Raw genomic sequence first — 27,885 nt, 5'->3', positions numbered from 1 at the left:
TCACCTCAGCTATGATGTGGCTCCTTTTCAATCCATAATCTTTTACGCTCTTTTAGACGAGAACCCGTTTTAAAATCCAGTATTTATTTTACATTTGCAGTTTATTCCTAGAAAACAAAAACAAAAACGGGACTAACAGTGAGTTTCTTTGGTTGGGCAACATCACACTTTAACCTAAAGAATGGATTGGATTGTCAGAGAAAAAATTCTGCGACGACAAAAGTTATATATCGTCATCAAGATGGATCCAAGTGTTTTGCGGTTCATGCTTCCAGTAATGTTTTACTCTAATAACGATCAGTCTCATTTGCGCTTTAAGGCCCCCACTTTGGAACCTGCATTTCAAGAGAAACACTCAACGACTGAATCATTCACTTCATAGAAACCATCACACGATTATGCAGAGATTATTGGTGCTACTCGTATAATCTTAGACTTTCTTTCTCACCTGATTGTTTTTTAGCAGGAACAATCTTTCTTCTTTCTGACTTGCCTTGAGAACCTGCATATCACGGGAATGCGTGATTAGCCAACATATCTAGTTTTTGTTGAAGCTTTTTCTTTTGTTGGAATCATTTACTGTGAACCAATGCACTTTGCCAAACAATATTTTCGGCCAAAACAACACAAACACTAACCTAGAATGTGTAAGCAAGCCAGCAGTCTGCCATGAAGGTTTGAACAACAAAAGCACTAACTCACCTTTTGTTTTTTTGTCTCTGCATGATTCGCTGCCACAGCAACATCGAAATGCCTTTACAGGATGACTTTTATCATTGAAGTCTATCATGTAATCCTGCGATTAAAAACACACGTTATTTGAAGTATGTGTACAACTGAAGAGTAAATAACATTATGGGAACAGTAGAAAGTCGTGCTCCATCTCTATTCATGGAGCCATCTACAAACACCACAGATATCTAGAATGGCAAAATCATCAACATGTTCTAATCTATAGCTTTGAACAATGAGTATTTGTAACTATGAGGGCAATACAGATATTCATGGTGCTTACCCATGTCAACTCATCCATGGCCTTCACATCTCGTAGGGTAAAAAAGGCAATCTGCACATTACCAAACCCACAATTTCCTTAAGCTCAATAAATGTTACTTTCACAATCAGTATTTTCAAGAAGATCAGGTTAGAGTGAAGAATCAGATACTTACATGATAATAATGTCTGTCAGGAGTCTCTATTTCTACCGGAATATCAATCATGTTGGCATCCTCGCATCTGCATCGACAATAAAGTTCACGAGAACCATAAACTCTCAAGAGGAGCACAAAAAAACTATAGGACAACAAGCATTGATTGATACCTGTGATTGATAAACCTTGCGACATTTCCACAGATTGTGGCATCCAGGCAGAGAGCTTCTTCATCTTTTAGTTCCTTTTCAGAACCCCAGTCTGCATCCAGAGTTACAGGATATGTATGCCGCTCACCACTAAACCTTATATTCCGCTCGTATAACTCTGTGTTGGTCAATATTTCACCAATATATTCACAGATAAAGGTCCCTTTTGGCAAGTCATGCAGCGTTCTAAGACCCCACCCTTTCCCTTCTTGGGTAAAGTAGACCTGAAACATATATTTTTCTTGACAAATGAGGAAGCCAGCCATCAAGACAAGAAGCCATATAGAAGACTAAATTAAAATAGTATGGTTAACATATATGATCTAATGTAACTGTTACCTGCAGTTTGCAACTTATCCCTCTCTGAACTACTCGATTTCCACACTGCATATCACATCCACACTTTCTCCAGCATTCCTTAATGAACTTCCGGATTAAGTGACCATCACATTTTCCATGTGTGCCCTTATTGTGGTCTCTCTCCAAAGGGCAGTCTTTGCAGTAAACTTTATGGAACCGATCTGGTTCCTTTTTCATCTTGAGACAGGTGTCGAGAAACTTCTCCTCTAGTAAGCCTTCATTGGTATAGGCATATTCTCCACTGGTTTCACGAGCACAGGTACATGGAAAGTCAGCTGAAAGACAGTTCCCTTCGCAGTTTGCACAGCAATCTTCATCAGAAATTCGAGCGAGGGACACGTGGAGATAAGCACTTTGGTATACAATGTTGTGAGGGATGTAAGTAAACTTTGGCATAGGCTCGCTTCCAACATCATCGACAAGAGATATTTCAACTCTCTCTGAACCTTTAGTTATGTCAGAAATCTTTTTTTTATATTTCCTCTTGCGATCACCATTGCTAAGCTGTGGCTGGTTCTGGACTCCCTGAATGGACGAACCTGAGGTTGCAGAACGGGTTTCGTAAGATTTTTTCAAAGTAGCAGGAGAGTCATTGACCTTAAGATTCTTCCCTCGGTTGCCATTAGATGAACCTTCACTTTGCTTCTTCTCTTCGTCAGCGGAAAGAACAGCGTCGATGAGTACAGAATAGTTATCCAACTTAATCAGTGACCAACTCCCATCAGCCTCTTCTAGGAGCTTCGCAAGCACTGGCATTGTCTTTTCATCAGGAATAGACAATTCCCTTGTTTTCTCTAAAGCTTTGCGTACCTTCTCGTCTTTATCTGTGAGCATCGCTCGTTCCATATCCAGATAACTCACAACTGAACCTGCAAAGTTTAACACACAAAAAAACGAAATTGCCCTGATTTCAAGTGATAGATAAAATAGAATCAGTTCGTATGAAGAATGAAAATGGCAAACACCAAACAAAGACACATCAATGCAGCAGCTCTTAAGACAAAGGACACTGATCAAATGTACGCTTTGATTTAATATTGCCATCCTTGAAAAAGCTGACTCAGGACTGCGAATTTCGAATAAACCCACACCTTATCAGCAAATCAAGCAAAATCACACCAATTAGAAAAACCCTAGAAGCTGAATCAAATTCTATTTAAAAATAAACTGCGAATTCAGAATTTGATATCGACAAGGAGAGAAGCTCCCAGCATTTTCAAGCCTAAACAACTCGAAACAGATTCAGAGAAATCTAAGAAACCCACATTGAGCAGCAACAGCAGGATAAGACGAGTGAAATGCATGATAGAAAGCGAAAGAGAAAACGTAAAACACAGAGAACAAAAACCTCAGTGTGGCTTGTGATGGAGAAAGCCTATAACGAAATCGGGAAGCTTCTGGGATCGAGCCGCCGGCTAAGACACACAAGATTTGAAGGAAGACTGGAGAATGATTGTGTGCATGCAAAAGAGTTTCAGAATATAAAATTAATAAAAGATTTATCAGTTTCAGAATTGATAAAAAAAAGACCTAATATATAGATGCCATCTCTGTATCACTACTGCGTGAGAGGAGAGTACATTTGTTTTGTTTATTTAGCTTCTTCCTTGTTTTCCATGTTTGACAAGATTTATTTCCAGTTTTGAATCATAAAATAATAAGAAAGAGAGAGAGATATGTATTTATTATTTTCTATCTTTGTCTTGGTCCATTAAATAGGCCCATTGACTAAAAAAAGCCATACATATATAAATTGGTTATTTAAGTCAAAGTTATGGGCCACAACGTGATATCTCATATTCTATAGTTTTCGCGGTTACAAAACAACAATAGATAGATACGGCCAAACGTCGTCGTATTAATTAGTAAATTTCCTTGGTTGGTAGAACGAACAATGATTACAAGGAACAAAATTATTTTCCCAACATCCCTTTGATTTAGGTGTAGAGACCTTCTTCGCTTCAACAATCTGCAAAAAACAATATAAATTTTAAATATATTTCCTTCAAATTAATTATTTGTATTCAAGTTATGAAATTCGTACCATCCATCATACATACATATATACCTCATTACTTATTTACCTCCCAACTGTATATTTAGAAATTGGTATATTTGTTTAAGAAATTACTGACATGTATGGGATTTATCTTATTCTATATTTTTCAGTTGTAATAGCATATCTCTACGTTACTATATGTTTTCAGATATAACGATTATAACGTACCATCTCCTTTTTTACGCAAGCTCTTTAGGAACATAAAGAATATAGCAACAAGGACCAATGCCGCTACTCCTCCTACTACTATCGCCAACGACTTCTCCGTGTTTACTTTTGAATCTTCTTCTATATATATACCAAAAGGATAAGAAAAAAACCAATGGCAACTCAAATTATACATCATCAACTTATTTTTGATAATTGGTTTTGGTTTAATCGTACGTACCGTGGTATGAATCATCGGGAGATTCATGCGGGTGATATGTATACCCGACGTAGCACCCTTCTAAGTATATTTGACCCGCGATGGACCACGGACACTCCTCTGCCGCTGCAGCAGCCGCGGCACTGACGCACTCACCGCAATCGCAAGCTTCAACGTGGCCGTCGCATTGAGCCACAACGTGGAGGAGCTTGTAGCTATCCTCGTAGAAGCCGTGCCCGTCAACAACTCCTGTCTCAGCTACTGTGAGTGCCTCTGTCTTCATCTCTTCGAATCCGGCGAACGTCTCCGCCGTGGCTCCATCGCATACCTTGTGGATCAGACCGTGCTCGGGGGTTTCGAATAACTTATGGTTGTGATGATTACTAGCTTCTTCTGAACACGACAACAAGAAGACAATCGTGTTGGACTTTGGACACAAACAAAAACTTTACTTACGAATTACGAGCCACATCAATATGTATATACTTACGAGCACTATGGGTCTCGACACGTTCGAATTTGTATATCAAGTGACATCCTCGGAGGTGAACACGAGCTGACGTGGCGTTTCCACACACTCTATACGAAATGTCACGAAGATCACTAACACATCTATGGCATATTTCACTCGGATAATCTTCTCGGCACTGGAACCATCCAGAGACGGCGTGTTGTTCGTTACCAACTAGAGTCTTATAGAACTTAGATCGATATGATTCGGATTCGAGTTTGCGTAGGAAAGAAGAAAGGGCTTGTGCACGAAGAAATAGATTCTGATTTGAGTAATGTGGATATTTTGTTGTTGGTCTTTGAAGGATGTTTGCGTCCAATGAATCGCATTGTTTGAAAACTAGAGTGTCATAATCCAGTTGGGAAGTGTTGATGATAGAGGGAAGAGACAGAATGATTAGGGCTAGGATTGGTGCAAGGGGGGAGATCAAGTGGACAACCATGGTTTGATACAAATCTACAGGGAAGATTTTTAATTTATTGAATAAGCTGTATCAATTGGTGAATGGAGATGGAAGTTGTGGTAGATTAGATCTTAGTCTACGTATGTCTACTTGTCAACATATGTTTACGATTTGGTTGTGACTTAGATGGTCAAGCGCACACGTACGTATTGATTTCTTGATTTTTTTTCTTGTTGGCATGATCATAGCCATTGGATATAAGTTAATTATTGAAAATAATAACGTATTCATTTTTGTCTTGGGTTGTTTAACAATTTTTACTGATGTATGCGTTGTGAAGCTTCCGGTCATCGTCATACTAATAACAATTGGTGGAATTGGCTGATCGAAAATATGTTTATCCCATCATCCCTCTCATCAGTTTCTGAACAACCCTATTCGCATCTATGGAAATCTCAGGACTCTTGTTTGTTTTGGGAGATCGAAATAGTCTGAATCAGAGGAAAACCAAGTATTCAGTATTTCCTAAACATTGACACATTACGAGTAAAAAAAAAGAAAAAAAACAACCATACAAATAAATAGTATTTGATTCATTCTAGAAACAACTCTAAAATTACAAGGAAAATAAAATATGAATCCAACTAGAAGAACCAAAACAAACACTCCTATTCTTCCGTGTATATATCGTAAAATTCGTTATGACAGAGTTTTATTCACTTTGACTAAATCTTTTATTATATTTTTCTTTTACATCAATACAAAAGTCAAAACTCTTACAAAAAGATAAAAAAAAAAAATAGACCAAATAAGAGCGAGTCAAAGAAATAACGTCTGTCACCTTTTAAAGTCTCCAACATTTATAACCAATGTTGAAGAAAAAGACAGTGAATAAAACCAACGGTCCAGTTCTTATCAATGTCTAAAAACCACAAGCTTCTTCCTCATCTTACGCTCCCCTCTTAACCTCTCCTTTTATTCTCCTTCTCATCTTCATTCTCAACTGATCGTATAATCATTCTCACGGAGACGAGTGAAACAAAGAAGGTTTTCACTTTCTTTAATCTCCCGCCACTTGCGAAGATTAAACGAATCCACGATAGTTTATACAAAAGAACACAAAATTAGACATGGCTCGGCTCAAGTTCGCATGTCCCGTTCTTGAAATCAATCTAATCTCAGCTCAAGATCTTGCCCCTGTTTCAAGAAACATGAAAACGTATTCCGTAGCTTGGATCAACACCGATCCTATGAGGAAACTCACGACGCGTGTTGATCAATCCAATAGAGCCAACCCTATATGGAACGAGAAGTTTGTCTTCCGGGTTAACGACAAGATCCTTGACTTTGACGCATCAGCTATTGTCATCGAGATATACGCAGCGGCTTGGGCTAAAGATGCGCTTGTTGGTACCGTCAATGTTCTTCTTAGCGATCTTTTTGCTCCTTGGTCTGGTTTTGGTGACGGTGACGACTGTGGTGGTCGGAATAACAATATGAGGCTTGTGACGCTTCAGATTCGTCGTCCTTCAGGTAGGCTTCAAGGGTTCTTACGGCTCGGCGTTGCGCTTCTTGACGGTGGTCAACGGAGTATGCCGTTATCTATTGAGGTTTTTGACGGAAGTCGAAGAGGAGAGAGGTATAAAGAAGCTTCAAAGATAATGCACCGCCGTACGAATAGCGATCTAACGGATTTAACGACATCAACGAATGATTACGGAGTTAAAACAGGGGTTGTTACCGGCGGTGGAGGAGGTGGTAATGCTATTGTTGTTGGCGCGGACAGTATGGTGAATGGTTCGCTTTGTAACTCTGATATTGGACCGTCAGCGTCTGTGGTTGCGGCTGCGATTGCGCAAGGGCTTTACAACAGACAGAAAACAGCGGTTGCGACGAATAGTAATAATAAAGAGGACGCAAGTTCGATTCTTGAAGGGAAAACAGAGGGAGTTGAGCACAGAGTTGAGCGGTGGAGAGCGGAGAAAAAAGGTGCGGTTGAAACGGCTGGATCCAGCGATGAGTCTAGTGGAAAAGGAGGAGCGGGAAGGAGACGGAGGAGGAGGAGACGAAAGGAGAAAGAACAAGGGCGGAGGAACGGTGGAGGAGAGGGTAAGAAAGGGTTGTTTTCATGCTTCGGGAACGTGTTTGGATGTGAGATCTCGATAACTTGTGGCGGTGGAAGCGGCGGAGAAGGAGACAGCACGAAGAAGAGATATAACAAGAATAAAGTAGTCAATCTTAGTGCTGTAGACGAAACGTTTAGTAGTTCTGCGGCTTAAAGAGGAAAAGTGTTTATTTTTTTTGTTCTTTTTTGAAAGTATAACCGTATGATGGGTTAAACTATGAAATTTGAAAGTATCGAGGTCAAACGTATCAATAAAAAACTTTCAGTTACGTAAACATTTCTTTCTGGTAAACGGACTAATCTGAACGTTTAGATACTACTGGGGTCATTATAACATTTTCTAAAAGATAAGGAAAAAAATGAGAGCTTTTAGAAAAACGAATCAAACACACACACCATCATAAAAAACTTCATCTCATCAACCTTCTCCTCTTTCTTACGCAATTACAACACTTGAAACGCCTCTCTCTGTCTCTCTCTTCGCCGTGAATGTCTAGATAGTCATAAGCTCTCTGTTAAATGTTGCTCAATTCTCTAAATTTTTCCTAAATTGTGAGGGGCACAGAGAGAGAGGCGCATAGGAAACGGTGATTTTCACAGTTCCCGGAGAAAGAATCGGCTGAGTTTTTTTTATCCTTTATTGCTGCCCCGGAGAATCTGAAACTCACTCACTCGAAATTAGCTAGTGGATTTTGGGTGGGGTTCTCTTAATTCTGGAGAAAAAACTTGAATTTATACAAGATGTTTGGGTGTGATTGCTTTTACTGGAGCAGAGGAATCTCCGAGTTGGATTCCGATTCGGCCGAGCCAAAGCCTTTCTCGCTTCCGTCTCCTCTTCCTAGCTGGCCACAAGGTACGCACAACATTTCTTTTACTGCAATTTTTCTTTTTGTTCTTTCGATAATTATGGATTTGAAGTTGCAAGATTTTGTTTTTTAGCAAACTCTCATTTAAGGAAATTTTCCATCTAATTGTAATAAGTGTGTCAAGAATTGCCCCCAACAAAAGATTATGAAGAAACGTTTTGAATCATTGGCAAAGCATTTTCAGCTAGGTTTGGCTAATCACATAATTGAGTTTGATTAGTTATAAGATAAGGTTAATTACTCATCAGTTGGTCCTTGGTTAATGAGAAATGACTTAATCTTATCGATATTTGTGGCTTAATTTTGTATAATTTTTTTTGGAGAAGCGAAATTATATTCTGTTTAAGACTGAGAAGATGCTTTGGAATATTCTGCATGATGGTTCCCGTTGTCTTTATCCTTTCTTCTTTGTCCGACTCCGATACAAGATTTGATTTCTACTTTGAATATTCTCACATGAAACTTTTAAATAATTGTTTTGCTATAATTAGACATGTTTAGTATTCTTAACCTTTGTTGACTCGATAATGTGAGCAATGATAATGTTGTTTGATCATATAAAAAGGCTCTATCATTTTATGTTTTGGAAGCTTAGATGGATATGGTATCATGTCATCTAATAGAGTTTATATACAGTTAAACAGTTAACAGTTAATACTTTTGGGTATTATGTTAGAGAATGCTTTGTAGTCCATTAACTTCTCCTTCTACTGTTTCAATCAATTAAGTGCTCAATCTGTTAGTTAGATGTTTCCCAAAGTGATGTACCTTTTTTGTTTTTTGTCAATATCTCTTTGCAGGAAATGGTTTTGCCACGGGAACAATAAACCTAGGAGAAATTGAAGTGGTGAAAATCACCAAGTTCCATAGAGTTTGGAGCTTTGATTCATCGCACGCAAAATCGAAACGTGCTATATTTTACAGAGCCGAGGAAATTCCAGAAGGTTTCCACTGCCTTGGTCACTATTGCCAGCCAGCTGATCAGACCTTGAGAGGTTATGTACTTGCAGCTCGGGCTACCAAACCCAACAATGCTGATGATCTCCCGCCCCTGAAAAAGCCAGCGAGTTATTCTTTAGTTTGGAGTGCTGATTCAGAGAAAGATGGCGGTGGCTATTTCTGGCTACCTATTCCTCCTGTTGGTTACAGAGCAATGGGAGTTATTGTAACTCAACAACCAGGGGAACCTGCGACAGAGGAGGTTAGATGTGTAAGAGAGGATCTTACAGAGAGTTGTGAAACCTATGAGATGATACTTCAGGTGGGTTCTTCGAAGAAGTCGAACCGCTCTGATTCTCCTTTTAGTGTATGGAGCACCCGACCTTGCGAGAGAGGAATGCTGTCTCAAGGTGTAGCTGTTGGGTCATTCTTTTGCTGCATTTATGATCTGTCTTCTGATAGGACAGTCTCTGATATTGGATGCTTGAGGAATCTAGATCCGACTTTACACGCAATGCCAAATCTCGACCAGGTCCACGCAGTTATAGAACACTACGGACCAACAGTCTACTTCCACCCTGAAGAGGCTTACATGCCTTCATCCGTACAATGGTTCTTTAAAAACGGAGCTTTGTTGTACCGGTCAGGGAAATCACAAGGTGAAACGATTAACTCCACAGGTTCGAACTTGCCTGCTGGAGGATGCAATGATATGGAATTCTGGATAGACCTTCCCGAAGACGAAGAAGAAAAGAGTAATCTCAAGAAAGGAAACCTTGAAAGCTCCGAGCTTTACGTTCATGTGAAACCAGCACTTGGTGGAACATTCACTGACATCGTTATGTGGATTTTCTGCCCCTTTAATGGCCCGGCCACACTCAAAATTGGGATATTCACGTTACCTATGACCCGCATAGGGGAACATGTTGGTGACTGGGAACATTTCACTTTCCGCATATGCAACTTCTCTGGTGAGCTGTGGCAAATGTTCTTCTCTCAGCACAGTGGTGGTGGTTGGGTTGATGCATCAGATATTGAGTTTGTGAAAGATAACAAACCGGCTGTGTACTCATCTAAACACGGACATGCGAGTTTCCCTCACTCAGGAATGTATCTCCAAGGCTCGTCAAAGCTGGGGATTGGAGTGAGAAATGACGTTGCGAAAAGTAAGTCCATTTTGGATTCTAGCCGAAGGTATGTGATTGTTGCAGCGGAGTATTTAGGTAATGGAGTTGTGATCGAGCCGTGCTGGTTACAGTATATGAGAGAATGGGGTCCGAGCATTGCCTATGATTCAGGGTCTGAGATCAATAAGATCATGGATCTTCTTCCTTTGGTAGTTAGGTTCTCTTTTGAGAACATTGTTGATTTGTTTCCCATTGCTCTTTATGGAGAAGAAGGTCCTACGGGGCCAAAGGAGAAAGATAACTGGGAAGGAGATGAGATGTGTTGAAACTTGAAAGAAGAAAAACTTCTGTGAACAAAAAGGTTTAATGGAAGGATATGTTCAGTGTCAGTATCTGCAGCGCTGCGTGACTAATATGTATGTACAGTATACTAGTTTAGGGTTTGATCTTGGTGTTGTAATTTGATGATGTAAGACCTAAAACGCTGTATTTGCGGCTGTTATGAGCAATATGAATGATGTATTTTGTTAAGTTGTTCTGCTCTGTTCTCGTATCTTTGTGTTTTTTTAAGCATGTAGAGTACAAACTAATCATCCGGTTTAGTGTGTTCGCACAGTGGCACTTCCCAGCATGGGACGAAATCGGTTATTGGAAATTCGGTTTAGATAATCGGTTTAATAGTGTGTATATTGATTGAAAACTCGAACCGTTGTCTACTCTCTCTATCCGAGTCTCTCTATCTATTTCATCTGATAAACCTCGACACTGCGCTGCAGTGCTTTCACTTCCGTCGTTAGCTACAGTTTGAAATCCGGCGACTTTCCGGCGGATAATTTAATCATATAGCAATATTAAGTAGCTGCAATGGAGGTTCTTATCACAAAGATATGGTGTTGAATTTCACTTCGGCGTTAGTGCTGCGATGGATTTCGTTTCCGCTTCTTCCATATCTTCACCCTTTCTCACACAGCTGTCTCCAATTTCTCTGGGCTCAGGTATAGTTTCGTTAAAGCCTAGATTTCGGGTTAAAAATCGAAAATTTGGGTCTAGAGAATCCAAGAAATCTTGGAAAATTGTGCCTATTAGAGGCTGTTTTGGTTTTTCCGCCGTAAATGGGAGCTTTTTGAGGTCGAAACAGTCTGATTACGAGAGTGAAGCTGCTTCGGAATCATTGAGTTTATGTGGAGAGGCAAATGAGCTTTTGCCATCGTCAGAGACGAGAGAGAGCGTATTTCAGTTTGTGTCAAGGCCTTTAGTTTACGCCTTGTTTTGTATTGCAATTGGGTTTTCACCAATTCGCTCTTTTCAAGCTCCAGCTTTAGCTGTTCCTTTCGTCAGTGATGTGATTTGGAAGAAAAAGAAAGAGACAGTGAGAGAAAAAGAGGTGGTTTTAAAAACTGTTGATCATGAGTTCTCAGAGTATACTCGGAGATTGTTGGAGACAGTCTCGGGTTTACTGAAGACTATTGACAAGGTTAAAAAGGAAAATGGAGATATTGCCGAAGTGGGAACGGCTTTGGATGCAGTAAAGGGGGATAAGGAGAAACTGCAGAAAGAGATAATGAGTGGATTATATCGTGATATGAGGCGGTTGAGGAAGGAGAGAGATGTGTTAATGAAACGAGCTGATGGAATTGTAGATGAGGCCCTAAGATTGAAGAAAGTGAGTGAAAACCTGTTAAGAAAAGGTGCTAGGGAGAAAGTGGAGAAATTGGAAGAGAGTGTGGATGTAATGGAGACTGAATACAACAAGATATGGGAAAGAATAGATGAGATTGACGATATAATTTTAAAGAAAGAGACAACAACATTGAGTTTTGGGGTTAGAGAGCTTATTTTCATCGAAAGAGAGTGTGTAGAGTTGGTTAAGACCTTCAACCGAGAAGTGAATCAAAAAAGTTCTGAAAGGTGATATCTCTAGCCTTGATTTTAGCTGAGATGATATTGTTCTACCTTACCTATAGCTGAGAATTTGGTTTCCGAATAATGAGAGATATAATAACAGTTGATTGTGTTAAGCTCATCTATTTGCAAGATTTCTCTTTACATTCATCTTATTTGCGTCCAATTCTAGAGGTGATGGTAAAAGTTGTATCTTTTACTTCTAAGATTACCAAGTATCTTGTTTGTACCCCTGTACTTAGTCTAAGTGTATCCTTTTGTCATGTATATGCTCTCTGTTTTCCCTGTTGACATAAATGTTTCATGTTTCACTTACTAGATCAATTAATTTTCTGGTTGTAGTGTTCCTGAAAGCTCCATTACAAAACTCTCGAGGTCTGAGATTAAGCAGGAATTAGTGAACGCTCAAAGAAAACACTTGGAACAAACGATACTGCCTAATATTCTGGATCTGGAGGAGGTTGATCCCTTTTTCGATCGTGACTCGGCGGATTTTTCTCTACGCATCAAAAAACGCCTTGAAGAATCAAAAAAGCTGCAGAGAGATCTTCAGAATCGTATCAGAAAACGTATGAAAAAATTTGGTGAAGAAAAGCTTTTTGTTCAAAAGACTCCAGAAGGTGAAGCTGTGAAGGGATTTCCTGAAGCTGAGGTGAAATGGATGTTTGGAGAGAAAGAGGTGATTGTTCCGAAAGCTATCCAGCTCCACCTACGCCATGGTTGGAAAAAGTGGCAGGAAGAAGCAAAAGCCGATTTGAAACAAAAACTTTTGGAAGATGTTGATTTTGGTAAACAGTATATTGCGCAGAGACAGGTAACTTTATGATATGAAGTATACTAGCCCACAAATATGCGGTTTGTTTAATATTGGTGGATGTTTTTCCAGGAAGGATGGAACACTGCTTTATGTTTTTCATGGTAGATATATAATTAGCATGACTAACCTATAGATTTGTATTCATTGGTGATGGAAACTTCAAGAATTTCTTCTTTTGGTAGATTCTGAAGTTTTATTTAATACTGAATATGCAAGTTCATATGTTATCTTGATATCGAGCTATTAAGTAAATCAGATTACTTGGGCAAGCAAGAAGCACTCATTTTTTTGGCTTACACCATTGATTGGATCTTTTCAGTGTTTGATATTCATAGAACTGAGATGCTAGCTGTAATGCTTAAAATGGGACAGTTTTAGTTGGAACCTTGTTGAAAACTTTATGTACATCTCTGTCTTTTGCAGAGCTTATTTGCACATGTATTGATCATTCACCAGTTAGTTAATGATTTTTTAAAATCTGAAGGAACAAGTACTCCTGGATAGAGATAGAGTTGTTTCAAAGACGTGGTATAACGAAGACAAAAATAGGTGGGAGATGGACCCTATGGCTGTTCCATACGCAGTTTCCAGGAAGCTGATTGACAGTGCCAGGATTAGGCATGATTATGCTGTAATGTATGTTGCGTTAAAAGGAGATGATAAGGAGTATTACATTGACATCAAGGTTACCCATGTCATGGATTTTTAAGTTTAAGTTCTAATCTATTTGAGGGATTTTTAAGTTTAAGCTTTTAACTCTTGTCTGTGGTTGTAGGAATATGAGATGCTATTTGAGAAATTTGGAGGTTTTGATGCTCTATACCTTAAAATGCTTGCTTGTGGAATCCCAACTTCCGTTCATCTGATGTGGATACCCATGTCAGAGCTAAGTCTTCAACAACAGTTTCTGTTGGTTACTAGGGTGGTTTCTCGAGTCTTTAACGCATTGAGGAAGACTCAAGTTGTATCAAATGCTAAGGATACTGCATTAGAGAGAATAAGGAATATTAATGATGACATTATGATGGCGGTCGTGTTTCCAGTTATCGAATTCATCATACCTTACCAGGTATAACTTTACTCTCTCTCTCTCTCTCTCTCTCTGGATATATTCCTCCTGTTTCCCTGTGTCTATTTTTTGTTTTCTGACTTTTATCTCACACAGTTAAGGCTACGTCTGGGAATGGCTTGGCCGGAAGAAATAGAACAGACTGTTGGCTCAACATGGTACTTACAATGGCAGTCTGAAGCAGAAATGAGCTTCAAGTCCCGCAATACAGAAGATTTCCAGTGGTTCCTCTGGTTTCTAATTCGAAGTTCTATATATGGGTTTGTTTTGTATCATGTTTTCCGCTTTCTGAAAAGAAAGGTTCCAAGACTTCTTGGCTATGGACCCTTCCGCCGAGATCCAAACGTGAGGAAATTCTGGAGAGTGGTACGTAACATTTTTCTCCATTGGCTTCTCTTTCCAACGCTCTCAATTTTTCGTGAGCAGTAGTATTGTAGTTAGTATTACACCATTTATGTTGTTAATCATTCAGGTTTCTTACACTCACAGTTGATTACTGAAAATTGGTTTTTTCTTTTTTTGCAGAAATCATATTTTACTTATAGAAAAAGGAGAATTAAACAAAAGAGAAAGGCTGGAATCGACCCCATAAAAACTGCATTCGACAGAATGAAGAGAGTGAAAAATCCACCTATCCCATTAAAAAGCTTTGCTAGTATTGAGTCTATGAGAGAAGAAATCAACGAGGTTGTGGCATTTTTACAGAATCCAAAGGCATTTCAGGAGATGGGTGCCCGCGCACCTCGGGTATGTTGCTTTACGGTTGTATGCTTATCCTGTGGGAAAGTGTCCAATATAAGCATGCTTAATCACGTTGCAGGGAGTTCTTATCGTGGGTGAGAGAGGAACGGGGAAGACGTCACTGGCGCTCGCTATAGCAGCCGAAGCAAGAGTGCCTGTTGTCAATGTTGAAGCTCAAGAGTTGGAAGCTGGACTATGGGTTGGTCAAAGTGCAGCGAATGTCAGGGAACTCTTTCAAACTGCAAGAGACTTGGTTAGCTGCTTTTCTCAGATTGTTTTGTTAATTCATCTTTTTGTAGATATTAAAATTTCCTCATGCTGTCATCTTATGGTCTGATGTTTACTGTGATGATTAGGCACCTGTAATAATTTTTGTGGAGGATTTTGACCTCTTTGCTGGTGTACGCGGGAAGTTCGTACATACAAAACAGCAAGATCATGAATCGTTCATTAATCAGCTTCTTGTTGAACTTGATGGGTAATAGCCAATTTCTATGTTGATTAACGATTAAGACCAGATTTGTAGCATTCACAACGTTTTCTCAAAGTATCGTGTTTAATGCAATAGGGACCGGTCCAGTAGAAAACTCAAGTAGGTTACCCCTTTTTTCCAGTTGACGTTTCTGATGTCATTCTAATTTATATCTTCTACTTATGCAGCTTTGAGAAACAGGATGGCGTAGTTTTGATGGCGACGACACGAAATCATAAGCAAATTGATGAGGCCTTAAGAAGACCTGGTCGTATGGATAGAGTATTCCATCTTCAAAGTCCAACTGAAATGGAAAGGGAGAGGATTTTACACAACGCTGCAGAAGAAACCATGGACAAAGAACTCATTGATCTAGTGGATTGGCGTAAGGTAATCTTAAGCTTTGGAAAGTTTTTTATATGTGCTAGCGGTTTTATATGTTGTACCTACTGTTTAATTTTTTTTGCACCTTCAAAGTTCTGATGGTTCATTTCTTTTTTGCTTGTAAGTACTATATCACGTCATGGTTCTTCTTTGTTGCTCTCTCCTATATCTCTCTGTAATTCTGTTCCACTATGTTAGTTACCAATTCATGTTTACAGGTTTCGGAGAAGACAACTTTATTACGACCGATAGAACTGAAACTTGTTCCAATGGCTCTCGAAAGCAGTGCCTTCAGAAGCAAATTTCTCGACACTGACGAACTTCTGAGTTATGTTAGCTGGTTTGCGGTAAGAAATTTGTCATCTTGTTCGCCTATGGTTCATACCCTTTTTTGTTAATCTCGAAATATGGTTTTCATCAGGTGATTTCTTTCTCTTTTTTGACAGACGTTTAGCCACATAGTCCCCCCATGGCTGCGGAAAACAAAAGTTGCAAAGACAATGGGCAAAGTGCTTGTGAATCATCTTGGACTTAACTTAACCAAAGAAGATTTGGAGAATGTGGTTGATCTGATGGAACCATATGGACAAATAAGCAATGGAATAGAACTTTTGAATCCTACTGTTGCTTGGACGAGGGAGACAAAGTTCCCACATGCTGTCTGGGCAGCTGGTCGTGCTCTTATTGCACTTCTAATACCAAACTTCGATGTTGTGGAAAATCTTTGGCTTGAGCCTAGTTCCTGGGAAGGAATTGGGTGTACAAAAATCACCAAGGTCACAAGTGGAGGGTCTGCAATTGGGAATACGGAATCAAGATCATATCTTGAAAAAAAGCTCGTTTTCTGCTTTGGATCTCATATTGCGTCCCAAATGCTTCTTCCTCCCAAAGATGAAAATTTTCTTTCTTCTTCAGAAATAACTAAAGCCCAGGAGGTAAACTCTTTCTATTCTTTCGCAGTATGTTGCCGTCTACAAACTTAATGTTTCGTTTCCCTATGATTATCATTTGTGTTTTGCGACAGATTGCGACACGTATGGTGCTTCAATATGGCTGGGGACCCGATGACAGTCCTGCGGTACACTATGCTACTAACGCGGTAACGTTCTTTCTTATGTTTGTAATTAGTTCCATTCCAAGATTAAATGTCTGCTGCCACTGAACCAACATGTTAAAAACTGAACATGGTAATTCTTACATACAGTTTCCATTCATTCTGTTGTCTCATCTGATCAGTTGATTGACCTTATAGTTTTTTCTGTTTGGTTTATTTGATTCTAATTGAGCAGGTTTCAGCTTTGAGTATGGGAAACAACCACGAATACGAAATGGCGGATAAAGTTGAAAAGGTTGGTTTTCCTCTCTGGTTTCCCATACGTTCTTAATATCTGCCATGTCTGTGGTGCCTCTCTACCGTCTGCAATTTTCTACTTCACATTTTGGTAGTTCATTGTCCAAGGCAAAATGACCTCTTTAATCTCATATTTCCCTTCCACAGATTTATGACTTAGCGTATGAAAAGGCAAAGGGAATGCTCCTTAAAAATCGCCGTGTCCTTGAGAAAATCACAGAGGAGCTACTCGAATTTGAAATCTTAACTCAGAAGGTTAAATCTTTTCGATGTTGGGATCAAATTAGAATGAAGGATTGCTCCAAACAACCTGTGCATATAAAATCTTATCAAATTTTGTTTTCCTCGAATGGTTTGCAGGATCTTGAAAGAATTGTACATGAGAATGGGGGGATTCGGGAGAAGGAACCTTTCTTTCTCTCAGGGACCGATTACAATGAGGTAAGTAGGAAACCTTTAAGCATTTTCTGCTGATATTGCTTAGTGCTTACTTTTTTTTGTTTGTTTGCAGCCATTGTCAAGGAGTTTTCTTGATGTTGGAGATACGCCGGAGACTGCACTTCTTAGTGCACCAACCTAGAAGAAATGAAGATGATTACATATTTTGAGGATAGAGTTTCTTAGCATATCTTTTTTATCTACTACAGTATGTATTAAAATGGGAATATTGTATTTTTTATTTATAAAAGTAACATTTACTAATGAAATTTAAAAATAGAATTTATGAAGATTTTAATATTTGAGGAATCGAACCAGTCACCTAAATGCCTACTTCACAAGTGCGGGAACCAATGGACCAAATGAGAAATCTCCGCCTGAAGGGCAAATTTAATAGTAGTTTTTTGAAGAAAGGCCGAAGCAGATGCATTGACTTGTTGCTTCTACTCAAGGGCCCTCTCTGTCTGGACTAGTGCCACGTGATCCCGAATCCATGATGAGACTCAACTCGAGTTTCTGGGTTCTGCTCTTCTCAATCACGTTTCTTTCAATCCAATTCAAGAGTTCCTTTGGATCCGAATCAACTAAGGAAGCTTACGTCACACTTTTGTATGGAGATGAGTTCTTATTGGGAGTTAGGGTATTGGGCAAATCGATCCGAGACACTGGATCCAACAAGGACATGGTCGTTTTGGTCTCTGATGGTGTTTCAGACTACTCTAAGAAGCTACTCAAGGTTTGAGAAATTCTCATTTCCTGTATAAACTTTCTATTCCTAGAAGTTTAACGATCTAAAAAAGGAAGGATTTGTTTTTATGTTTACATTACTACTAAAGGCTGGAGTTTTATTATATCTCTTAGGCTGATGGATGGAAAGCAGAGAAGATTAGTTTACTGGCAAATCCAAACCAAGTTCATCCCAAGAGATTCTGGGGTGTTTATACAAAACTTAAAATATTTAATATGACTGATTACAAGAAAGGTTAGTGATTTGTGTTCTGCAAAATTAGAGCTTTGTTTCCCATGTTTATGTTATGTTTATATGTCACTGTTTTTGTTTGTTACAGTTGTGTATCTCGATGCTGATACTATTGTGGTAAAGAACATCGATGATATGTTTAAATGCTCCAAGTTTTGCGCTAATTTGAAGCACTCTGAGAGGTTGAACTCTGGAGTTATGGTTGTTGAACCCTCTGAAGCTTTATTCAATGATATGATGAAGAAAGTGAAGACTTTGTCGTCTTATACTGGTGGAGATCAAGGGTTCTTGAATTCCTATTATCCAGACTTTCCGAATGCTCGAGTTTTTGATCCTAGTTTGTCCCCTGAAGTCATGAAAACAAGACCAGTTCCTAAAATGGAAAGGCTATCTACGTTATACAATGCAGATGTTGGTCTGTATATGCTTGCCAACAAGGTATATTTCAGTTTCAAGTTTGAGTTTAAGCTAATCTTTAGTTTAGTTACATGTATGTACCTGTAACTTCTATTTTTTCCTGTCCTAAGCAAACTGATGTGAGCTGAAATGTCTGTGGCTTAGTTTTGATTATTTAGAAGCTTAAGATTCTCCTTGTTTATGCAGTGGATGGTCGATGACAGCAAGCTTCACATTATTCACTACACTCTCGGCCCTCTTAAGCCTTGGGACTGGTGGACAGCATGGCTCGTGAAACCTGTTGAGGCGTGGCATGTAGGTATTCTTGTTTGTATTTGTAAATTTCTCATTGTTTCTGGAAAACATTGAGTTCTTTTGATTGAGTTTCTAAGACAACTGCAGAGCATTAGGGTTAGGCTTGAGGAGACTCTTCCTGGAACTGGAGGTGGAAAAACCCCAAATGATGAATTCATGGTCAAGTTCCTTTTCTTGTTACCACTCTGTGGGATTTTGTTCTGCCTGTATCGTTCCATACAGGTTAGAGTTCTTCGTGTACCCAACGATTTCTTTCATCTCAGCCAAATTCATCTCTTTTGGATCTCAATTTCATTTTGCTACTGCAGGGACGTGATTTCTTGGGTTCAATGTGCAGGAGCTCATTATGCATTCAAATCAGACATCTTTATTACAAAGTTAGATCTAATGGAACAATTGGTTATAGCGGTGTATCAACTTTGTCTACCATGAATTCCAACTATCAAGTTAGTTTTCTTTGCCAGATTGTTCTTAACACATAATACCTACTTACCTGCCTTTTTTTTCATTTCGAAAAGCTAGGAAATTCTTTAATGTTCAATCTCCATCACTGCAGCTTCATATCGGTTCACATTCTAAGGTTCCTCAATACTTGGGGGCAGTCTCAGTTGCAGTTTGTTTTGTGGCTGTGTTGACATCCATTGGCGTTTCCTTTATGATTGTGCCAAGGCAAATCATGCCATGGACTGGCTTGGTTTTGATATATGAGTGGACATTCACAATCTTCTTCCTCTTATATGGTGTTTTTCTACTTCTAGTGTATCAGTATGGCAAGAAAATCGCTGTTCAAACAGGATCTCTTTCACCGAAAACAGAGTCGTCACTGGATGATTCGGGAAAGGGTATGAACATGTTGAAATCATAATATCGATATATGTGGCTTTCTCTTTGGCCAAGTCTTCACATTCTGTGAGCTATATATCCCCAGAGACACAAATGTCTTTCTCTTTTTTTTTTTTTTTTTGTTATCACTAACTTATTTGACAAATCAACAGGCCACCAGCGGGAAGATGCGTCTTGTGACTTTACTACATGCTATTATGGATTAGGGATGGCATTTTTGGCAGTGGCTGCTATATCTTTGCCCTACCTTTTAGGGGTCACCGCTTTATTTTTGAGGTAACTTTCTTCACATTGGCTGTATCATTAGCATCAAGAACCAACCCATAATTTCAACATCATCCGCTGACCAGGAAATCTCTAATTATTTGCTTATGTTCCTCTTTGGTCTTAAAATCACCTGGGAATGTGTTGCTTATTCTTATAGATTGTTGTTGATTCATCATACTCGATTTGAGTAGATTAGGATCTGTCTGGATGAATTTTGTTTTCACTTGTATGTACTAACTGGCTAGTTTCTGCTATACATTGAGCAGGTTAGGTCTGATGATAGCCGTAGCCATGGTTCTAGTTTCATTCATGACCTATGCTTCCGAGCACCTTGCAATTAGATGGTTCCTCAAAGGTCTAGAAAACCGTGACACGACGAGAACAAAGTCAATCTGCTTCCTCTGCTGACACACACACACACACACACACACACAAAAAGCGTGTCACAATGTAACTCACAAGTCACACAAAACAACTTTATGATCTCTTTATTCTGTTACTGTTAGGATAACTCTTGAGTTTTGTTCTTTTTTGTGTTATTATCTTATTGTGTTTTTCTAAATGGTTCCAGTTTGTAACCCATGTCATGCTTTACAACAAAATCATTTTGGCTATCGCATTTAGTAATAGATTGGGAAAAAAAAGCAACTTGAATTAGATAGTAACATGAATACGCAATAAATGAACCTTCTCATGATCTCTTCATTCTGTTAGGAAATGACTCCAAGTTTTGTTCTTTCTTGTGCTACTATATCATTTATTATGTCGTATTCATGTTCTTACAAGAAGTTTTATTTTGAGTTTGAAAATGAAAACATTACATCAAAAAGGAACATTTTGCCTTAACTTATAGTCGTCATGTTCTTGTAGAAATAAATCTCCATCTCGCCAGACAACCTCTTCGAGAGCAGCCTATATATCGGATACTCGTTGCTCAAACTGATAGTCGTTGGAGAGTCAGTGTCGTCACCGAAAGTGAACTTGTAGTATTCGTTGGTTTTATGGATGGCGAACGTACTGTCATTGTTTGACTTAGATTTAGAGCCGTTGAGGACTACTTCACCTTCTAAAGAGCCTCTCTGAACTACTCTCCAAAACCCGGACTCACCACACTGACGACAGGGATTCACGAACTTGATCTTTAGTTTTGCTGATTCACGTACGACATCTGATTTGGTTGCCAATACAAACATGACTTGTGTGGGTGCTGACATGTTTGGATTGGTGACCATTAACGGCTGTTTTGGGCATGCGTTGGGATCAGAAGATCCCCATTTCATCCGGCATATCCACATGTTGTAGTCCGAGGTCATGAAGCTGATGTAATACGGCACGTTGGGCTTAACCGGATCTCCTTCGCCGTCATAAACCACGTCGGTCCCCTCACCAACCACACCGGATGTTGTTGTTATTGCAACGAGCAAGAAAGAGAGCATCATCACCCGGAACGTTCTCATCTTTGTGTTGTTGTTTTCTGTCTTTCTTGCTTTTTGTGTTTGATATCAGTGCTCCTTTTATAGGGATTATGGAAATAGTGAGTCGGTTACAATACCCATTATTTTTCGTCTTCGCATGTTGTACTTGCTTCCTAAAAGCTTCTACGCACTTTCTTTTTTCCTTACGATATGGATCTTGTTTACGAGGTGGATCTAAGTCAAAGCTACAAATTAAACTAGTTTTAAGAAATGATAAATTAGTGTTAAAACTTCCGATATAATAAGTGACCATTTGAGATGATGATATGAGCTCATTCCTACAATTGTACACTATTATCTATCGAAGTTAGTTAATGGCGGAATATATATGCATGTACAAAGTACAAACTTACATTTATAGAGATTACAAAAAATAATGGCTTCGATACCACTCGTAAACACTTCTTTCCTCCTTAAAATATGGTGATTACAAGTGGATTATTATTTTTTGTCAATGCCGCATACTAATTGACAAATAAACACGTTTCAACTTTCATGGCGGCGATCGAGCGAGTAATCTGAAGTGGACTTTCTAATTGACCAAAGATAAATTAATCAGAGCAATATATGATAATATATGTCAAGTGTAATTTTCCTTTAACAAGGGGAGGCGAAACACTGAGTAAATTCTTACGTTTGCTCTACGCAATTGAAGATATTCATGATTTGAGTGTCAAGGAGCCTAACTTTAAACTCTGGTCTCTTTATTACACCATGCATGTCTTCTTTTAAATCGGCTGGTTTGGTGTCAAAGAGCCTAACATTAGTTTTCCGGTTTGGTTTCGTTTTTTTTTATAACCATTTGTTCGATAGTTGAGGTTCGGTTTGGTTTAATTTGGTTTCAATCTCGATCACTGTTCTTTTAGCAAAGAGTTTGTGGTGTGGTGTGGTGTGGTGTGGTGTGGAGGGGAAAGAATTGATTTTTTTTTGCTTTTCGTTCTCAGTTTTTGGTTCTTCTGAATTGAATTTGAGTTAAATGTAGAGAACAGTAATAACCATCAGTTGTGTATGGCGAATCTGCTGTATCTTCAGCTTTCTTCTAGCGTCTTCAGAGGTAGGTACTGTTCTATGAACTGCGATTTTGATCTCTGCCCAAGTTTCGTGAGCCGCGGTTCCTTTGATTGCCGCGCCTCCCGCGGTCCTAGCTGGGAGGAGGAGCTCTTCCGCGACGATGGGTTTGCTGGATTCGCGTTCGGGAACCGTAAGAAGAAGAGGCCGTGGTGGTTCGATGATGATGACGATGACGATTATGATGATTGGATGAATGAAGAAGAAGATGATTGGACTATGGTTTTTGAGGTATTTGCTTCTTCTTTTCGGGAATTTCACGAATTATAGTGTTTATCTCTTGGAGAATTTAATCAGTAAAGTTGCTCACTTTGAATTCGTAATGTTTGTTTTTTTAGTTGTTAGCTCTCTTTAACAAATATTATAATTGCAGGTATTTAGGACTTTGAGTTGGATGCTTGCACCCATTGGCATCTCTTTGCTTCTTGGAACGGATTCAAACGCGGGTTTAATGGCATTAGCAGTTCCTTTAGTACAGTCTGTGTTGTCCCTTGTGGTTAGTAAGGTCTGGAGCAGGTCAAGCACTAGACCTATGAAAAGAAGCAGAAGAGATGTATTTTCAAGATTTGGGAGTGTGGGAAGTGCAAGAACAAGGAAATCTAAGCAAGGAGAAAACATGAGGGGTGGTGTGGATAAGGGAGGATACAAGTCATGGATTGTACGAGACGCTGATTCTAACAGCATGGGTACTGGATATGGAGGATGGGATGATCTAGACACGCAAAGGGAGATTAGAAATGGCAATCCGTCAAACGAGAATGTTCGTCCAAAACAACAGTTTGAAAGAAAAGCTAATCGGCGGTGGAGAGTTAAGGAGAAGCCATTGCTCTTGAGGATGCTAATTGCTGCCTTCCCTTTTTTGGGCTCGTGGACCAAATTGTTATTTTGATGAGGGATTTTTCCAAGTCCTTACAGTGTGGAGAAGTACTGTTTTCGTTTTCACGTGGGTTGAAAAAGGACTAGAGTTTCTCTAAGGATTGGTCGTCAAATGACTTTAGTTATCACAATCTTCCTGGAATCCTAAAGGTTAGCTTTCAATTATCTTGGAACTTGGAAGTTAGAATACACCTCTTACTTGTGATAAATATGCATATTCTGTAAGTTGAGAATATATGCCTGTCAGAGATTTGTGTTTCCATAAATGCAAAGGTGTAATAGTTCTGGTTTTGTACAGACTAAGTAGTATCTTATTTTTTATATAATCAGCACCAGTAATTTGTGATGGCGTACCAGATGCTGCTGCTACTGTTCTTTAGTATGTGAGATTTAAGATTACATACTCTTCTACTTTATCTAGTCAGGAAGCAATACTGCTAGAATATATGCTTTCAGATTTATTTGGTTCACATGTTATATTAAGATATTTATGGGGTTCTTTTTATGGTTTTCTTAGTGATAATAACCAATGGCCTCATGATAAGAATCTTTGATAAAGACCCTTTTAAGAGTAAAGAACAATATCTGTTTATTGGGAATCCTTTAGTTAGCAAGTTTCTTTAGAACGAAACAGGAATACATATCTATGATGAGAAAATATACAGTAAACAGTTAAACTCACAATATATATTTCACTAACCTTCATTGAATTATGCATATTCTAATCGAAAGTGAATTAAGTGAATTAACATCTTTCGTCACTTCAAAGTTGAACCTAAGTTTCAGAAGCTTAGGAATACATTTACTTTTATGATCAGCAACCCTTTACCTTAGTCTATTTGAACCAGGTAGAGAGCGTAACTCGTGATCTGGTTTACTGCTGTCTGGATAAATTTAAGTTTCAAACTGAAACCAATAGTTCTTTCTATGAAAACAAAGAAGTTACATCTGAAAACATAATCTAGGTAGGCTTTATACATCCTAAGCATTGTCTTTTTGGTTTCTCTTTTACAATTTATTGTCTGAATATAAATTCTTTTAGGCTTCATGGTGATAAAGACTAACCCAAAACTAGATTTTTATTAGGAAAAACTATGGAGAAGTAGGAGGATCGAACTTGTAGTGTTTGTCGATGAAAAGTGATACATCCCAAGTGCAGCTAAGTCCCTTGGGGATGGTCACAAGGTCTCCTGCACCAAACTCTACAAACTCAGATGACCCTTTTGGATACACCTTCACCTTTCCCTTCACCAAATAGCATGTCTCTCTTTCTTCAAATACCAATGCATATTTTCCGGGCTGGCAAGACCATCTATTTGTCAGAGAAATTCATCATGTTATTACCAATATTATGAGGAATGGAAAAAAGGGAAATCTTTGTGGTTAGTAGTGATAGGAGCAGAGCATGTGCATGTCTGATACTTACTTAGGCCAAGACATGACTCCGAGGTCAGATAATTTTCTGCTTGAAGGGTTGCGTTCGATTGCAATATTCATTTTGGAAGAGGAATAAGGTTAGAATTCGACGATGTTTCAATGTTGTTATATAGAACAGAAGAAAACAGTGAGAAAGAAGGATAGGAAGAAAGTAGGTATATGAGATGTATTTATATGGTGAAGGACAGAGTAGTTGGACTGCATGTGTATGTATATATAAAAACAGGAATGAATAAAGTGACTTCTTCTTTTTCCCCTTCTATTGAAAGTGATGATAATAGGAGAGAGGAATCTTTAAAGAAACACTTTGACCCAGGATGGATACAAAACAAAGTCAATAAATACATCCATTAACCTGCATTTTTAAGATAGCCATTGTAGGAGTATATAATATTACTAGTTTTCTACTTGTCATGATTTCATTAACCTGATTGAGAAAGTTTCTCAAGAAGGCAAAATGCTGATTTAGTTCTTCCACAAGCTTTAATGATAAATCCAGATCGAGTCTCCAACCACATGGACCCGTTCTGTTTTGTCTCTGCGCCCATTATGCTTTCCTTTTCACAGTATTTAGGAGTAACAGCGTATTCTTAGCTGAAACTCAGACTAGTCTCCGGACAATGTAGCCACCATGTGCATTCTGAGTGATCAAGTGGGTACACTCGAGAGGATTATATAGGGTCTAACATTGTCAGCTGTTATGCAGTATTAATCTGGATTTGTGTAGCTTCTAGTTATGCATCAGTTATTCAGCTGTATTAGAAGTTTTTTTTTTTTTGCTGTGAAGATTGTTCATATCGTCAGTTTATTAAATTAAAAATGGTTTTGGTATTTAGTTTCGAGAATGTTTGACTGGTTCTTCAGAGGAAGATACGTGATAATTCCGGACATTGATTTGTGTAGCCCACCTCCAGGCTCTAGTTTGGCTGCTTCCTCAACTGGCTCTGTTTGTTTTTTTATTCTAACATGTCATGGCATGTGAGGATTAGTACTGTTATCTCCTAATATATGCATGCAACAAAATAGCATATCCTCATATTTTGAATGCTAGTATTTGCAAATCTCGGTCTGTCTGACCAGAGTAATATGAACAAGTGATAAAGAATGGCAGCTACGTTCAGATTTTAGAATGAAAACAAAAATATGTTCATGTGAACACCCTCCTTATGAATTTGGAAACAGGGTCTTCTTACTTTGATTTGGTTTGGTCATATTCACACATGGAAAGCCTGTGTTTTGTTTGTATTACTCAGATCTCCAAGAAAGTTAGTATACAAATGCTTGGTGTATTCAAGCTTACAACACTGCACGACGTCGTATAGGGACGTTAGTTGGAAAAAGCAAGGACCTGGAAAGCGACGACGTTTCTGAGTACTATTTGCAAACGTCGTCGTTTGCTTATCCCGATTCGAAGTGTTGGAAAGCCTGGTCCACGTTTTAATATAGACCCAAATTCGACAGATCTGAACCAATCCCAACAGTCCACAATTCTTTCTTCGGCCCATACAGTTATTTTTCTGTTTTTTTTGTTCTTTAAAAAAATAATCTTCTCTTTACGAAAACAAAGGGTTTTGAAATTTTGAATTATCTTGAGGTTGGTTGATTTTTCTCCACGGATGGACATCATTTAATTTATACTTTATAACTTTTCGAATAAAGAAATTTGATAATTTTAACCATTAGGGTAACTTTTTTTTTTTGTTGTTGTTCAACAAACCTTTAGGGTAACTACAGTAATAAGAATTAAATAGCCGGAAAAGGTTGGTATGTACGAGTGACATGAAGATGAGATATTTTACTGTTGTCTCTGCTTTTATGTAATTCTTCTTTGTTCAAAAAAACTCATAAATAATGATGCAGTCGGATAGGGTAGCTTCATCGTGTTAATTTATGACGTGAGCTGGTCGAGTTGGTAGATCTCTTAACTTCACTTCTATTCCTCTCTCTCTCTCTCTCTCTCTCTCTCTCTCTTCAGTAATTTTGGTTTTTTCTTGGATAGAAAACAAAGAAAAGTCTTATTTTGATCTGCTGAATTTACTTTACTTCATTTTGACATTCTGCATGGTATTTTCTTAAATCCTAACCCATTTTTTTTTGTAATGTTCCTGCATTAATCAACGTAAAGTATAGATAGACCATATATATATGGATCAATTAACTAAAACTAGTGCATGTCTTACATTATTCTTTTACCAAATGCAAACAAAAAATGGGTTGTATAATAATCATTTTTAATACTAGCTAAGGAAGGTAATAACCCCCGCATTTCAAGAAAATAAAATATACTACTAGTACTTAATATATAGTATTACACACAACCAAATCGAACAATATTGTAATACTAGAAAATGAAATACTTTTACAAATCAGCATGGTATCGAACACACGACCCATTCCATTGACATTCATGACACTTTATTTGTGTTTTCTTAATGCTTTAATTTGCGTAGTTTAATTTGTACACTTTAATAACGATATAACTTTTAGCGGAGGCATGTAACCACATCATATATTGTTGTAATTAGGTTAACAATCAAGTCACTGCATCTCCGTTTGTCATATTGAGTAAACACGACACTACACAAAAATGTAGACGAAGAACGTGCGGTACAAATTTTTTAAAACGAATCAAGTGGTCGTAACAGCCGGTTTCTCACATATATATATAATTGTCCAAATCGATGATCTCCATACCTAATCACTTCAAAATTGACACATGCATATCTAGCTTGAAGATATTGATATCAGTATAATTAACATCCAAATCAAAAACATTATGATGTCACAATATTGATTCCAAGGGCTCCAAGAGAAATACCATTTTAGGAGAACAAGCGTACAGTACCATTTCTACCATTTATTACATCCAAACAACAAACAAGACCAAATTTTTATAGTCTATAAGTTGGCAGCCTCTATTCAATGTCACTCTTCTTAA

At 38.4% G+C, this 27,885-nt stretch overlaps 9 protein-coding genes across 12 annotated transcripts; 5 read left to right on the top strand and 4 right to left on the bottom strand.

Annotated features, from left to right (window-relative positions):
- Window positions 1–17: 17 nt before the first annotated feature.
- LOC17892844 (histone-lysine N-methyltransferase SUVR4) lies at window positions 18–3,311 on the bottom strand. Of its 3 annotated transcripts, XM_023785676.1 has the most exons (8): window positions 3,069–3,311; window positions 1,700–2,589; window positions 1,322–1,584; window positions 1,170–1,236; window positions 1,016–1,066; window positions 639–796; window positions 449–502; window positions 18–335 (listed from the first exon to the last, which is right to left on the bottom strand). In XM_023785676.1, exons 2-7 carry the CDS (start codon window positions 2,564–2,566, stop codon window positions 460–462), a joined length of 1,449 nt encoding a protein of 482 aa, XP_023641444.1. In that variant the 5' UTR covers window positions 2,567–2,589; window positions 3,069–3,311; the 3' UTR covers window positions 18–335; window positions 449–459. The 3 variants fall into 3 exon arrangements, with proteins under 3 accessions (XP_023641444.1, XP_023641442.1, XP_023641443.1); XM_023785674.1 differs by having other exon boundaries at window positions 1,700–3,311; XM_023785675.1 differs by having other exon boundaries at window positions 703–796; window positions 1,700–3,309.
- A 184-nt stretch (window positions 3,312–3,495) lies between these two features.
- Window positions 3,496–5,099, bottom strand: LOC17891039 (cysteine-rich repeat secretory protein 39). 2 transcript variants are annotated; one of them, XM_023786219.1, is made up of 4 exons: window positions 4,637–5,099; window positions 4,168–4,539; window positions 3,948–4,067; window positions 3,496–3,689 (listed from the first exon to the last, which is right to left on the bottom strand). In XM_023786219.1, exons 1-4 carry the CDS (start codon window positions 5,097–5,099, stop codon window positions 3,682–3,684), a joined length of 963 nt encoding a protein of 320 aa, XP_023641987.1. In that variant the 3' UTR covers window positions 3,496–3,681. The 2 variants fall into 2 exon arrangements, with proteins under 2 accessions (XP_023641987.1, XP_023641988.1); XM_023786220.1 differs by having other exon boundaries at window positions 4,168–4,536.
- A 682-nt stretch (window positions 5,100–5,781) lies between these two features.
- On the top strand, window positions 5,782–7,460 carry LOC17891426. The gene has a single exon (XM_006297835.2). It carries the CDS (start codon window positions 6,191–6,193, stop codon window positions 7,337–7,339), a length of 1,149 nt encoding a protein of 382 aa, XP_006297897.1. The 5' UTR covers window positions 5,782–6,190; the 3' UTR covers window positions 7,340–7,460.
- A 153-nt stretch (window positions 7,461–7,613) lies between these two features.
- On the top strand, window positions 7,614–10,670 carry LOC17893902. Its single transcript, XM_006299020.2, has 2 exons — window positions 7,614–8,038; window positions 8,852–10,670. The coding sequence occupies exons 1-2, from the start codon at window positions 7,927–7,929 to the stop codon at window positions 10,441–10,443; spliced, it is 1,704 nt and encodes a 567-aa protein (XP_006299082.1). The 5' UTR covers window positions 7,614–7,926; the 3' UTR covers window positions 10,444–10,670.
- A 186-nt stretch (window positions 10,671–10,856) lies between these two features.
- Window positions 10,857–17,560, top strand: LOC17891800 (probable inactive ATP-dependent zinc metalloprotease FTSHI 5, chloroplastic). Its single transcript, XM_006300119.2, has 16 exons — window positions 10,857–12,025; window positions 12,362–12,833; window positions 13,321–13,521; window positions 13,612–13,905; window positions 14,002–14,271; window positions 14,431–14,652; window positions 14,726–14,899; window positions 15,003–15,124; window positions 15,307–15,508; window positions 15,721–15,849; window positions 15,949–16,437; window positions 16,527–16,601; window positions 16,792–16,851; window positions 17,001–17,108; window positions 17,214–17,294; window positions 17,365–17,560. The coding sequence occupies exons 1-16, from the start codon at window positions 11,040–11,042 to the stop codon at window positions 17,431–17,433; spliced, it is 3,954 nt and encodes a 1,317-aa protein (XP_006300181.1). The 5' UTR covers window positions 10,857–11,039; the 3' UTR covers window positions 17,434–17,560.
- A 151-nt stretch (window positions 17,561–17,711) lies between these two features.
- On the top strand, window positions 17,712–20,705 carry LOC17893484 (inositol phosphorylceramide glucuronosyltransferase 1). The gene is made up of 9 exons (XM_006297310.2): window positions 17,712–18,027; window positions 18,153–18,273; window positions 18,359–18,708; window positions 18,874–18,981; window positions 19,069–19,203; window positions 19,290–19,427; window positions 19,538–19,823; window positions 19,977–20,100; window positions 20,358–20,705. The coding sequence occupies exons 1-9, from the start codon at window positions 17,785–17,787 to the stop codon at window positions 20,497–20,499; spliced, it is 1,647 nt and encodes a 548-aa protein (XP_006297372.1). The 5' UTR covers window positions 17,712–17,784; the 3' UTR covers window positions 20,500–20,705.
- A 64-nt stretch (window positions 20,706–20,769) lies between these two features.
- On the bottom strand, window positions 20,770–21,632 carry LOC17893724. Its single transcript, XM_006298512.2, has one exon. It carries the CDS (start codon window positions 21,546–21,548, stop codon window positions 20,934–20,936), a length of 615 nt encoding a protein of 204 aa, XP_006298574.1. The 5' UTR covers window positions 21,549–21,632; the 3' UTR covers window positions 20,770–20,933.
- Window positions 21,633–22,434: 802 nt separating this feature from the next.
- LOC17891260 lies at window positions 22,435–23,863 on the top strand. Its single transcript, XM_006298268.2, has 2 exons — window positions 22,435–22,865; window positions 23,008–23,863. The coding sequence occupies exons 1-2, from the start codon at window positions 22,575–22,577 to the stop codon at window positions 23,521–23,523; spliced, it is 807 nt and encodes a 268-aa protein (XP_006298330.1). The 5' UTR covers window positions 22,435–22,574; the 3' UTR covers window positions 23,524–23,863.
- Window positions 23,864–24,585: 722 nt separating this feature from the next.
- Window positions 24,586–25,186, bottom strand: LOC17890983. Its single transcript, XM_006299587.2, has 2 exons — window positions 24,937–25,186; window positions 24,586–24,822 (listed from the first exon to the last, which is right to left on the bottom strand). Exons 1-2 carry the CDS (start codon window positions 25,005–25,007, stop codon window positions 24,603–24,605), a joined length of 291 nt encoding a protein of 96 aa, XP_006299649.1. The 5' UTR covers window positions 25,008–25,186; the 3' UTR covers window positions 24,586–24,602.
- Window positions 25,187–27,885: the final 2,699 nt, after the last annotated feature.

Source organism: Capsella rubella, unplaced genomic scaffold, assembly GCF_000375325.1.
Source record: "Capsella rubella cultivar Monte Gargano unplaced genomic scaffold, Caprub1_0 scaffold_3, whole genome shotgun sequence".
Lineage (NCBI taxonomy): Eukaryota > Viridiplantae > Streptophyta > Magnoliopsida > Brassicales > Brassicaceae > Capsella > Capsella rubella.
This window is presented reverse-complemented; position numbering and strand designations above follow the sequence as displayed.

Bases quoted from the DNA above. Each gene is read 5' to 3' on its own strand.
- LOC17893724 (XM_006298512.2), bottom strand. From the start codon at position 21,548: ATGAGAACGTTCCGGGTGATGATGCTCTCTTTCTTGCTCGTTGCAATA.
- LOC17890983 (XM_006299587.2), bottom strand. From the start codon at position 25,007: ATGAATATTGCAATCGAACGCAACCCTTCAAGCAGAAAATTATCTGAC. The intron at 24,823-24,936 runs GTAAGTATCAGA...TCTGACAAATAG, and splicing joins GGAGTCATGTCTTGGCCTAA to ATGGTCTTGCCAGCCCGGAA.
- LOC17891426 (XM_006297835.2), top strand. From the start codon at position 6,191: ATGGCTCGGCTCAAGTTCGCATGTCCCGTTCTTGAAATCAATCTAATC.
- LOC17891800 (XM_006300119.2), top strand. From the start codon at position 11,040: ATGGATTTCGTTTCCGCTTCTTCCATATCTTCACCCTTTCTCACACAG. The intron at 13,906-14,001 runs GTATAACTTTAC...TATCTCACACAG, and splicing joins AATTCATCATACCTTACCAG to TTAAGGCTACGTCTGGGAAT. The intron at 15,509-15,720 runs GTAATCTTAAGC...TCATGTTTACAG, and splicing joins ATCTAGTGGATTGGCGTAAG to GTTTCGGAGAAGACAACTTT.
- LOC17891260 (XM_006298268.2), top strand. From the start codon at position 22,575: ATGGCGAATCTGCTGTATCTTCAGCTTTCTTCTAGCGTCTTCAGAGGT. The intron at 22,866-23,007 runs GTATTTGCTTCT...TTATAATTGCAG, and splicing joins ATTGGACTATGGTTTTTGAG to GTATTTAGGACTTTGAGTTG.
- LOC17891039 (XM_023786219.1), bottom strand. From the start codon at position 5,099: ATGGTTGTCCACTTGATCTCCCCCCTTGCACCAATCCTAGCCCTAATC. The intron at 4,540-4,636 runs GTAAGTATATAC...TGTCGTGTTCAG, and splicing joins TGTCGAGACCCATAGTGCTC to AAGAAGCTAGTAATCATCAC. The intron at 4,068-4,167 runs GTACGTACGATT...GTATATATATAG, and splicing joins TCCCGATGATTCATACCACG to AAGAAGATTCAAAAGTAAAC.
- LOC17892844 (XM_023785674.1), bottom strand. From the start codon at position 2,764: ATGGCAATATTAAATCAAAGCGTACATTTGATCAGTGTCCTTTGTCTT. The intron at 1,237-1,321 runs GTATCAATCAAT...TTGTCGATGCAG, and splicing joins GCAAGGTTTATCAATCACAG to ATGCGAGGATGCCAACATGA. The intron at 797-1,015 runs GTAAGCACCATG...TTTTAATCGCAG, and splicing joins CCATGGATGAGTTGACATGG to GATTACATGATAGACTTCAA.
- LOC17893902 (XM_006299020.2), top strand. From the start codon at position 7,927: ATGTTTGGGTGTGATTGCTTTTACTGGAGCAGAGGAATCTCCGAGTTG. The intron at 8,039-8,851 runs GTACGCACAACA...ATCTCTTTGCAG, and splicing joins TCTTCCTAGCTGGCCACAAG to GAAATGGTTTTGCCACGGGA.
- LOC17893484 (XM_006297310.2), top strand. From the start codon at position 17,785: ATGATGAGACTCAACTCGAGTTTCTGGGTTCTGCTCTTCTCAATCACG. The intron at 18,028-18,152 runs GTTTGAGAAATT...TATATCTCTTAG, and splicing joins ACTCTAAGAAGCTACTCAAG to GCTGATGGATGGAAAGCAGA. The intron at 18,982-19,068 runs GTAGGTATTCTT...AGACAACTGCAG, and splicing joins AACCTGTTGAGGCGTGGCAT to AGCATTAGGGTTAGGCTTGA.